Source organism: Carcharhinus amblyrhynchos, chromosome 1 (genome assembly GCF_965287045.1).
Source record: "Carcharhinus amblyrhynchos chromosome 1, sCarAmb.v2.hapA, whole genome shotgun sequence".
NCBI classification, from domain to species: domain Eukaryota; kingdom Metazoa; phylum Chordata; class Chondrichthyes; order Carcharhiniformes; family Carcharhinidae; genus Carcharhinus; species Carcharhinus amblyrhynchos.
In genome coordinates, this window is record NC_137324.1 from 112027954 (window position 1) to 112040319 (window position 12366).

General features: G+C 43.3%; 1 protein-coding gene across 1 annotated transcript in view; it reads left to right on the forward strand.

The window, feature by feature from the left end:
- The window catches only part of prkg2 (protein kinase cGMP-dependent 2), a 73344-nt gene that overhangs the window by 42709 nt on the left and 18269 nt on the right, over positions 1-12366 (forward strand). Inside the window, exons 10-12 of the mRNA XM_080198904.1 lie at positions 2149-2247; positions 5573-5720; positions 11854-11990. Coding sequence (XP_080055030.1) covers positions 2149-2247; positions 5573-5720; positions 11854-11990 — 384 coding nt within the window. The remainder of the gene's footprint in view (positions 1-2148; positions 2248-5572; positions 5721-11853; positions 11991-12366) is intronic.

Here is a 12366-nt window from a genome sequence, read left to right on the forward strand (position 1 = left end):
GAAAATGTCTTTCCCAAATCAAAATGCATTCAACTACTTAAGCAACAAGCCAAAGGAGCTTACTTTCAAAAAAAAGGGGCAAATTTACTAACCAGTAAACCAGGGAAAAAATAACGCTAATGCAGTTCCACACATGGATATTAAAAATGAGGGAAGTCCAATAAAAAAGGTAAAATAATATACAGTTAAGTGTCCCTTGATTGTCCTTGAGGCATAGATTTTTCAATGTTTTAGCCAATTCAGATTGGCTAATTTGTGAATGTGGTCAGATGTAGACGATTTTGCAATTATTATAAAATCTCAGTTTGCTGATAGATTTCTAGTAATGTTGACTTCCGAAAGAGGTTATACAATTTTTCCAAAAGAGAGAGGAGAGAGCTCAGCTCTCAGCTTGACTCTTCTGCTGAAGTCTTTCTTGCAAAGTCTCACTCTGCAATGGCTCCAGCCGCAGTTGAAATACTTCACCCATTGTGTATTTGCAAGGGGTCAGCCTGTGGCAGTCATTGTTTCAATATCCAGCCTTTTGCAATTTAAGATCTCTCTCTTCGCACTCCCTTCAGCTGGGGCCTCAGCTATTTACCATTTATATAGATGATCTGGAGGAGGGAACCGAGTGTAGGGTGTCGAAATTTGCTGATGACACCAAGATTGGGGGAAAGGCAAATTGTGCGGAGGGTGTGGAGAGTCTGCAGAAGGATCTAGATAGGCTGGGCGAATGGGCCAGGAAATGGCAAATGGAATTTAATGTTGGCAAGTGTGAGGTGGTCCACTTTGGTAGGAAGAATGGTAGGAAGGACTATTACTTACGTGGCGAAAAACTGCAGCAGGCGACGGTGCAGAGGGACCTCGGGGTCCTTGTGCATGAGTCGCAAAAACCCAGCCTGCAGGTGCAGCAGGTGGTCAGGAAGGCGAATGGGATGCTGGCCTTCATAGCGAGGGGGATTGAATATAAAAGTAGGGAGGTCTTGCTGCAGCTGTATAGGGCATTGGTGAGGCCGCAGCTGGAGTACTGTGTGCAGTTTTGGGCGCCGCACCTGCGCAAGGATATTTTGGCCTTGGAGGGAGTGCAGAGGAGGTTTACTAGGCTGATACCGGAGTTGAGGGGGTTGAGCTATGAGGAGAGGCTGAATAAACTAGGCTTGTACTCGTTAGAGTTTAGAAGAATGAGGGGAGATCTCATTGAGACGTATAAGATGATGAATGGGATGGATAGGATAGAGGTGGAAAGACTCTTCCCGCTCAAAAAAGACAGTAGGACTAGGGGGCACAGCCTCAAGATAAAGGGGGGGCAGTTCAGAACGGAGTTGAGGAGGAACTTCTTCACTCAAAGGGTGGTGAATCTCTGGAATTCTCTGCCCGTTGAAGTGGTGGAGGCTGCCTCGCTAAATATTTTTAAGAAGCGGGTTGATGGGTTTTTGATAAGAGAGGGGATTAAGGGTTATGGGGAGAGGGCGGGAAAGTGGAACTGAGCCACGACAGATCAGCCATGATCTTATTGAATGGCGGGGCAGGCTCGAAGGGCCAGATGGCCTACTCCTGCTCCTATTTCTTATGTTCTTATGTTCTTCAGGCTGACTTGTCCGTTTTTCTACCTTTACCTTGGTAGGTGGCCTTGCATTTTTACACCTCATTTCAAATTGCAAAATTTCCAGTCAGTTGAAAGTTTGAAAATCATAGTTTCAAAATTAAATGGGCATAGCCTTGTTACAGTGGGTCATAACATATTCTTTGCAAAAAGTGAATTTAAATTCTTTATTTAGAAAAGAGATTACTAGTGTTACTTTTATAATATTTTATAGTGACAAATGTATTTATATATTTTATTTCACGTGCCCTGAAGTTGTCCCGACCTTAACTCTTCCAGCAGAACCCATCAAAAATATTTCGGAGCTAGTGGCTGGGATTTTATGGCATCGCTCGTCCCAAAACCATAAAATCCTGCCCGAGGTTAACGGACCGTCCCATGGTCCGCCCCTCACCTGCTCCGATGCCTGTGGTGGGCAGGGCAGTAAAATTCTGACTCTGTCTTTTTCATCAGTTGATCAATATTTTTGATCTGCCGGAGTAGGTTCAGGACAATGAGCTCATTCATGATTTCAAAAAACAGTTCTATGCTATTGCCTTTATTTATTTTGTTCTATGTGATAGAACTTTCAATCAAACGGTTGGTACATTCGATGAACTCCAGAACTACCTTCAGGGTTATGTTGCAGAGTTGGCCAGAGATGACAAGAAAAGACATGCCAAGTAAGTTATTTTCACTCTTAACAGTGTGTGGAGTGGTAAATGTAAAAATACCAGCACTGAGCATTGTTCAATATTTTAAAAGTATTTAGAATTTGCAAAACTTCTACAAATATTTAGTATTTCCTGAGCAAGCATTTAGTATTAAATATTTAAATATTTAGTATTTCCTGAGGGAGTCAGCAGGAAAGGCAAAAGGCAGCAATCAGGTGAGGCAAGGAAGCAGTGATGGGGTGATGGAGGGAGATGATGATGGAGTGACCGAGGGAGACGGCGATGAGGTGACTGAGGGATATGGCGATGAGGTGACTGAGGGAGACGCTCATGGGGTGCCGGAGGGAGAAATCAATGGGATGACAGAGAGAATTAGCGATGTAGTGATGGAGGGAGGCACTCATGGAGTGATGGAGGAGGTGTTGGGGCAATGGAGGGAGGAGGTGATGGGGAAAGGAGGGAGGTGGTGATGGGGTGACAGAGGGAGGTGGTGATGGGGTGACAGACGGAGGTGGTGATGGGATGAAGGAGGGAGGCGGTGATGGGGTGACAGAGGGAGGTGACGATGGAGCAATGAAGGGAGGTGGTGATGGGCGATGGAGGGAGGCGGTGATGGTATGATGGAGGGAGCTGGTGATGGGGTGACAGAGGTGGGTGATGATGGGGTGACAGAGGGGGATGGTGATGGGGCGACAGAGGGAGGTGGTGATGGAGTGACAGAGGGAGGCAGTGATGGGGCAACAGAGGGAGGTAGCGATGGGGTGACGGAGGGAGGCAGTGATGGGGTGATGGAGGGAGGCAGTGATGGGGTGATGGAGGGAGATGGTGATGGGGTGATGGAGGAAGGCAGTGATGGGGTGATGGAGGGAGGTGATAATGGGCTGATGGAGGGAAGTGGTGATGGGGCGACAGAGGGAGCCAGTGATGGGGTGACGGAGGGAGGCGGTGATGGGCGACCGAGGAAGGTGGTGACGGAGGGAGGCGGTGAGGAGCGAGGGAGGGAGGCGCGAATGGTGGCCACCAGTGGCCTATAATCATAAAGTGTAGTTGGATTGAACATTCCACCCAACAAGAAAGCAGCCATATAAATGTTTGTCATTGGAAAACCCTTGCAATGTTAGAGAATTTCTCAGCATCAGAATGTCAGTACTTGTCAAGTTTTCTTCTCTTTGGCCTGGGGAGAGCCACCTTCCTCTTGGCTGAGATTAGCTAACTCAAAATAGATTAAAGTTCAAACCTGAGCTGTACAGATGCCAGATGCACGTACCCACTGACACTAAGGTGCAGCTTCTTTGCATAATCCTTTGTTAAACATAATATTGTGCTTTATTTTTATGCAAGGTAATATTTTACAAGTTATTACATTGTTTAATCTTTGATTGCCTGAAGAGTCAAGAACTATTAACTGACATAGTGGCATTTTTAAACATCTGCCATCTCTGTGGCTGAGCCCTTAGATCATTTAAGCATTGACGTAAATCTCTCTGGACCTGACAATGAGATCAGTCACAGTACGTGCATTTCCTTTACATAGTGTTTTCTTTCTGTTGATTTTTGCAAAGCTTTTGTGTATGTTATAAGGGTTGTGCTTGTTATCTATTGATCACTTGAAGCATCTAATTTTAATATAATCTATTCTACATTTACCTTTGCTCCTTACAACATACACATTTGTTGTTTTGTACATAAATTCTATTCAGTGAAGGAGATCAAAGATTACAGCTGTTGCTGTAATCTTGTTGTCCAAAATCTTTGCACCTTGTTCCTTATTTTCCAAGTGTTTCACCCAACAACTTTAAAGCTAGTGATATCTTATTGTAATTACGAGACACTATCCTTTTACATAACCAGTTAGGATGCCTCTGTAGTAGTTTAGCATTGCCATAAAAAATATAAAATGATTTTGTAACTTTCTGTAGTTTACTAAGTATCTCAAACTCCTGGTGAAATAACTCCAAGGTGTGTTTTTATATTGAGAACCCAATGCAAAAGAGGTTGTGTAGAGAACATCCCCATTGGAGCTGCTCTCAAGAATATTGACCCAAAATGAATGTTTTATGCTGTTCTCATACATCGTCTTAGGAAACAAAGCAGGTACTAATCACACCATATTGATTGGACTGTCCAGTATAACAGCGCCCAATTTCTCTTTTTATTGACATGGATTAATAAAAAATATCAGAAAAATGTTCTGGCCAGATGTTCTACTTTCATTATGCTCTTGCAGAAGTTCAATCTCACATCTTGCAAAATGGCTATTAATTAAATCCCATAGAGTGGTCTTTAGAAGCTTACACAATATTGATTATAGGATTCTTGATCCTAGTTATCTGGTTTATTCCTTTCTTCCTAATTGAATACAGATGTTACATCGGCACTACTCCAGTTCTCTGGCGATTGCTTCCCTTATTTACCACTTTCCAGTATGTCTTTGGATAATTAAAGTTCTTATTTCTTTCACGGGGTTGTGGGCTTAAACTGAACATTTCAGAGGGCAGTTTAAGTGTCAGCCACATTGTTGCAGATCTGGAGTCACATAAATGCCAGATCAGATATGGATGGCAGGTCTCTTTCCCTTTAAAAGGCAGTGGTGAACCGGATGAACCTTTGGGACAATAAATGATAGTTCCATGCTCACCATTGCTGAGACTAGCTATCAATTCCAGCTTTAATTAATTGAATTCAGATTCCACCAGCTGCCAGGGTGGGATTTGAACCCGTCCCCTCAGAGTATATGCCTGGGCTCCTGGATTGCCAGCCTGTTCACATTATCAGTAAGCAACCAACTCCCTCTATAATCTATTGCTATAGATTTCAGTTTTCGCTATTATTTCAATTTGCACTCACTTACCTGTATCCCTCTTAATCTACTTTCTTTTCAACATTCAGTGCGCTATAAGGAGACTGAATAGAGTGAACTTTCCCTTCCCTTCTTCAACTCTATCCAAATATATTCAGCAAATTCACTGTTAAACTTCTGTTCTAGTCAAGCGCCTGAATAGAATGTTTTATCAATGCTGTTCCCCCGTTTTCTCTCACAATATGCTCACTGAATATTTTGGAATTGGGAAGTTTTAGTTTCCAATCCTGCCCTCGTCCTAGTAATCCTTCTCTTCATGTTTAAACTACATATCCAATAGTATTCTAACTATGTGTGAAGTTAAATACCCAATTTAAACTTTTATCTGTTCGTTCAGTAATCATAATTTTAATCCCCGCTCCTTCTGATCCATTCTTTGCTTGTTCTTTAGCCATGAAAGAATTAAAATAAGTGTTGGATTTTTGCTCTAGATTCTTACAATTTATGTTCTGTTAAAAATCTGATTCTGCGTAGAATATCCACATCGGTACACGGAGGAGAAATCTCTTTGGAGATGATTCAGTTGAAGGAGAAGGTTGCCACATTTTCTCCAACATCCCCATTCAGAAACCTTGAGATCATCACCACCTTGGGAGTTGGTGGGTTTGGAAGAGTTGAGCTGGTAAGGAGATTTCCTCCGATTACAAATATGACAGTGCACTTTTTTAATGTTCAGAAATGTATAGGAAGAAGTTAGTGATGGTGAATTGACAGCTGACCTTACACTCTGCCATTTATCTTTTCTATATATTCAATCCAGGAAAGCTGGTGGGCTGTAAAACAGGCTGTTGATTTATTATTGCTCGTTTTGTACCATAGCCAAGGGCCAGTTTCAGCCCATACACTTCCATTATTGTTTCTATGACACTGCTTTATTTGAGCCTTGCTTATTATTGGACCAATCTCTTGATATCAGGAATTTTGCTCAGTACTGTCCCAACAGATTTTTACCTCAGTTATATCTACAATGCCCTGATTTTTCGTAACAATCCTGTGGTTGCTTCATTTTGATCAGGGCTGATCATCAAAATCAACATCCTGTCCCCGCCTTCCTTGATCCCTTTAGCCCCAAGGAATATATCTAACTCCTTCTTGATATCACACAATGTTTTGGCCTCAGCTATTTTCTGTGGTAGTGAATTTCACAGATTCATCATTCTTCAGGTGAAGAAATTTCTCTTCAACTCAGGTCAAAAATATTTACCCTCTATTCACAAGCTATGACCCCTAGTTCTGGACTCCCGCAACATCAGAAACGTTCTTTCTGAATCTATCTTGTCTAACCCTGTTAGAATTTTGTAAATTTTTATGAGGTCCTCTCTCACTCTTCTAAACTCCAGTGAATATAACCCTAACCGACTTAGTCTTTCCTCATGTGACAGACGTGCCATTCCAGGAATCAGCCTGGCAAACCTTCATTGCACTCTCTCTATAGCAAGGACATCCTTTCTCAGGTAAGGACACCAAAACTGTACACAATACTCCAGATGTGGCTTCACCAATGCCCTTTACAATTGCAATAAAACATCCCTATTCCTATACTCAAATCCTTTCGCTATGAAGGCCAACATACCATTTGCTTTCTTTACTGCCTTCTGTACCTGTGCGCTTACTTTCAGCGACTGAAGCTGAGGATGCCAATGTCTCACAGATTATCCACCTCTCTCAAGTTACATCCATTCAAGTAATAATATGCCTTCCTTTTTTGCTATTGAAGTGGATGACCTCACATTTATTCACATTATACTGCACCTGCCATGAATATGCACACTCATTCAGCCTTTCCAAATCACATTGAAGCATTCTGCATCCTTCTCACAGCTCACCCTCCCGCCCAACTTTGCATCATCCGTAGATTTGGTGATAACACATTTAGTTCCCTCTTCCAAATCATTAATATATAATGTGAACAATTGGGGTCCTAGCACAGGTCCCTGTAGTACCCTACTAATCACTGACTGCCAATGCCAAATCTTTGCTTCCTATCTGCTAACCACTTTTGATCCCTCTCAAGACACTATCGCAATCCCAGCTACCCACAATACCTTCATTGAATCCCAACTTCAGCCAATGTGAGGCCCTTCAAGATCCCTCTATTTCTATTGGATGGTGCAGTGGCACAGTAGTTAACACAGTACCAGGTTTGATTCCTGGCTAGGATTACTGCCTGTGAGGAGTCTGCACATTCTCCCTGTGTCTGCGTGGGTTTCCTCTGGGTGCTTTGGTTTTCTCCCACAGTCTGATAGACTTGCTAGTAAGGTGCATTGGCCATGCTGTATTCTCCCTCAGTGTACCCGAACAGGAGTTTGAGTGTGGCAACTAGGGGATTTTCACAGTAACTTCATTGCAGTGTTAACGTAAGCATACTTGTGACAGCAATAACTACACTTTAAACCTCAAGAAATGTCACGGGGGGTGGGGGGGGGGGGGGGGGTGGTGCGGGGTGGTGAGCATGAGGCATTGCAAATATTGCAGGATTCTCAGGGTGTCAAGCTTTATCAACTGTGCAGACATTGCCTTGTCAACTTTGCCAACTAGCTGAACTGAAGGTGTCCCACTCACTCACTGCATAGCTGGTGTGTGAACGTAGGCAGCGCATCATGCAGGTCAATGCCTGGTATCCTGAGAGCAGTCATGGCATCTTCAGTCTGCAGTGCCAAAGTATTTCAGCCACTTTTTTATTAATTTGTGGGACATGGACATCGCTGGCTGACTGGCATTCATTGCATATCCCTATTTGCCCTTGTCCAGAGGACAGTTGAGAATCAACCACATTGCTGTGGCTCTGGAGTCACATGTAGGCCAGACCAGGTAAGGAAGGCAGATTTCCTTCCCTAAAGGACATTGGTGAATCAGATGGGTTTTTCCAACAATCGACAATGGTTTCATGGTCATCAATAGATTCTTAATTCCAGATTTTTTAAATTGAATTCAAATTCTACAATCTGCCGTGGCAAGATTCGAACACGGGTCCCCAGAACATTAGCTGAGTTTCTGGATTAACAGCCTAGCAATAGTACCACTAGGCCGTCGTCCCCCCTGAAATGCCAGCGGTATTTCAGCCACCACAGAAAACAATTGGATGACAAAGCCTATCCACTGACAACATGGTGATTCTGGTTCACATCTCGCACGCACATGACTCATGTGTCTTCATGATTCATGATCCTGGTTCACAACCCACAGGCACATAGGCAACACAGCAAAAAGCCAGGGGCCATGAGAAATCTGTTAAGATCAGCCCACTGACATGTTGAAGCGATTATTCTGCTGCTCTGGGAGAGCCATTGAGTATTCGACTGCCACACAACCTCACCATCATGAAAGAAGAACCCTTGCCACTGTCTATCAGACAACAAACCAAGGTGGAGGTGCGAGAGGAAGAAGTGGGAGGAAGGCTAAGATCCAGACAACTGCTTTTTCTGTCTGGTCTGTACATAAGGAGCTATTACAAATGCAATACCAATAAGCTCAAACCCAATTCTTCATTCACCAAAAATCCTACTGTTATTACTTTTTCTCTGTTACAGGCCATCACATCCTTCCCTTTACAGAATCACAGAACTGTTATGGAGCAGAAGGAGGCCATTTGGCCAATCATGTCTGTTCTGTCTCTCCAGATGAGCATTGTGACTTAATAAAGAATTATTAATAATAAATCATTAATTGGGGTGGAGATTGAAAGATAGTGGGGTCTCCATTTGAGGGAGTCTTGATAGTCGCATGAGTACAGTCACTGACCCTGCCCCCCCACCCCCCACCCCCAGCAGGAAATCCAGCCAAGGTCCCAAAGCCAACTGACCTCTTCTGCCTGACTGACCTGATTGGTATTGAACTTAATATATTGACCAGCCCAATGGTACATGGCATCTTTGATGTTGTTCATGCAAGGGTTGGTCATTGACTGAGAGATGCCACTTAGATCTCCAGACAACATCTCAAATGCACCACAGGTTAGAATAATCAGCTATAAGCATTGGGTATCTAGCATTTCTCAAAGCTCTTGATCCAGTTTCACCACCACCCCACCACTTCCATGTGTCCACATTTCCATCTCTGTTCATTCACTTCCTCACTGAAAGCATTGGCTCATAACCAAATGAAACACCCACAGCAATGAGTCCCTCATTACCTTGTCCTACCACCGGTGGCTGCTGTGGATCTCGGAAGCACCTTCATGAGCAACACTTCATTTGTGTGTCACCTTCTGCTGTGCCTCCATACATAATACTGTCGTTTCCTGAAGACACAGGCTGCAAGCAGCTTCGCATAGTGGCTGTCAGTTCCTTCCCTTCACAGCTTGGCTATTGTTTGGATCTCACCTTGCTCAAATAGGCTTGCAAGTGATGGAAATTTGGAGAGCAGCTAAAAGATTGGGGGAAAGGCAAATTGTGTGGAGGGTGTGGAGAGTCTGCAGAAGGATCTAGATAGGCTGGGCGAATGGGCCAGGAAATGGCAAATGGAATTTAATGTTGGCAAGTGTGAGGTGGTCCACTTTGGTAGGAAGAATGGTAGGAAGGACTATTACTTACGTGGCGAAAAACTGCAGCAGGCGACGGTGCAGAGGGACCTCGGGGTCCTTGTGCATGAGTCGCAAAAACCCAGCCTGCAGGTGCAGCAGGTGGTCAGGAAGGCGAATGGGATGCTGGCCTTCATAGCGAGGGGGATTGAATATAAAAGTAGGGAGGTCTTGCTGCAGCTGTATAGGGCATTGGTGAGGCCGCAGCTGGAGTACTGTGTGCAGTTTTGGGCGCCGCACCTGCGCAAGGATATTTTGGCCTTGGAGGGAGTGCAGAGGAGGTTTACTAGGCTGATACCGGAGTTGAGGGGGTTGAGCTATGAGGAGAGGCTGAATAAACTAGGCTTGTACTCGTTAGAGTTTAGAAGAATGAGGGGAGATCTCATTGAGACGTATAAGATGATGAATGGGATGGATAGGATAGAGGTGGAAAGACTCTTCCCGCTCAAAAAAGACAGTAGGACTAGGGGGCACAGCCTCAAGATAAAGGGAGGGCGGTTCAGAACGGAGTTGAGGAGGAACTTCTTCACTCAAAGGGTGGTGAATCTCTGGAATTCTCTGCCCGTTGAAGTGGTGGAGGCTGCCTCGCTAAATATTTTTAAGAAGCGGGTTGATGGGTTTTTGATAAGAGAGGGGATTAAGGGTTATGGGGAGAGGGCGGGAAAGTGGAACTGAGCCACGACAGATCAGCCATGATCTTATTGAATGGCGGGGCAGGCTCGAGGGGCCAGATGGCCTACTCCTGCTCCTATTTCTTATGTTCTTATGTTCTTATGTTCTTAAGTCCAATGACTTTGGATTGGGATTTCCAGTCCCGTCAGTATTGGGACTGCAAACTCCCACCTTCAGTCTCCATGCATCCAGTGTGCCACTGGTAAAATTTGACTGTTCCACCATTTGGAATTACCCATCTGCCATTGATCTGTACCATCACCCACATCTGGTAAAATCTGTCGGCAGGGAAGAGAGCCGGCCCAACACAAGCCCAATGCCATTTTACTGCCCTCACTTCCTGCCTCCATTCCCACCTCCTTACGGCCAGTAAAATGTTTCCCTTTGTTTAAATCAGGGAAGGTGACCTGCTCATGTAAGCTTAGATGGTATTTTCTTTATTTTGCATAATTGAACAAGGATACAATAATCATGGTGTATAAGTCATCTTTTTGAAGGTTTGAAAAATCCTTCCAAAAACAGAGGTCAACTTCATTTATGTGAATACAAACATACAACACAGAAGCAGAAGTAGGCCATTTGGCCCCTCCAACCTGCTGCACCATTCAATCAGATCATGGCTGATCTATGTGTGTTGAGCTCCACATCCTCTGTTTACCCCCAGTCATCTTTGGTTCCCTCATCTAACAAGAAATCTATCTACCTGTGCCTTAAAAATATTCAATGACTCCAATTCCATCTGAGACACAGTCCCAAAGTTGGACAACCCTCTGAAAGAAAATAATTCTCCAAACCTCTGTCCAGTAAGGATGATCCCTAATTTTAAAACCATGCCTCTGGTCCTGGACTCAGAGAAAGGAGACATCCTTTCAAAGTCCACCTTGTTAATACCATTCAGGATCCTGTGTACTTCAATCAAGTCACCCCTCACTCTTCTATATAACATGAAATGTATTAAGTGAGTCCAGCATTAATGATTGTTCCCGACATTCACCTTGCTCTAAAATTAGCTGAACAATTTGTATGTGATCTCATCCCACTGAGTGCTTGTTAGGTTGAACCTTGGAAGGGTTGAAGGAGAAATGCACAAATTTTGTGGCAATTCAAGTCAAAGCCCAAAAAGGTAAAATGTACAGGCTGCTTTTGGACACCTGAGAAGGTGTGGACAGGAAAATTGAATTTGTAAATGTCTGATGGTCCTATAAGCTTCAGTTTTGAATGCTCAAAACTTTCATTGTCCTGATCCATATCCTTCTTTATGCAATATCTTTGCATTACTCTTTCATTCTTTATAGCTCACATTGAAGGCAATTTGTGCTTGAGCTTTTATTAGCGCTGTTTAAAACCATGAGATGTAAAATAATTAGTGGGAAAAAGCATAGCTCAATGTTAATTTGAATCTTCACTGCAGGAGCAATCGCCTGGCAGACGCATCTCCCGCCTGTTATCATTTCTTGCTCCTGCAGTCAAGATGAAAATTTGTGCTTTCATGAGCATGCCTTTGCCAGGTAAAGCAAATCCTCAAAAGATGTAACATTAAACAATTAGCGATCTTTCTTTATAGGTCAAAATGAAAAATGAAAATGTGACCTTTGCTGTAAAGTGCATAAAGAAAAAACACATTGTGGACACAAGACAACAGGAGCACATACATTCGGAGAAGAAGATTCTAGAAGAGGCTTGTTCTCCATTTATTGTGAGGTAGCTGTTTTCTGAAGAACGATTAAAGGAATAGTCCAGGAAGACTAATAACAGTTCAGTTTAAAAGCTGACAGTGAGTTATGTGAAAAAAGTTAACTTGCCTTTCTTAGACTACTTTACTTTTTGTCAACATATTGTTTAAAAAGTAAACGCCAACCTGGTTGGTTCATGTATAAATCTGTCAGTGCCAGATGTTGGATCCAGCCCTTCTCTGCTGGGTTTGCTATTAAATAATATACTGGCATCTCAGTGCACCAGTTTCTCTCCATCTCATGACTTTATTAATTTGATTGACAGATGCTATCAGTAGCCTTATATTTTGAATGGAAATAATCCCTTAGTTTTGTTAAGTAATTTAAAAAGTAACATCAGCACA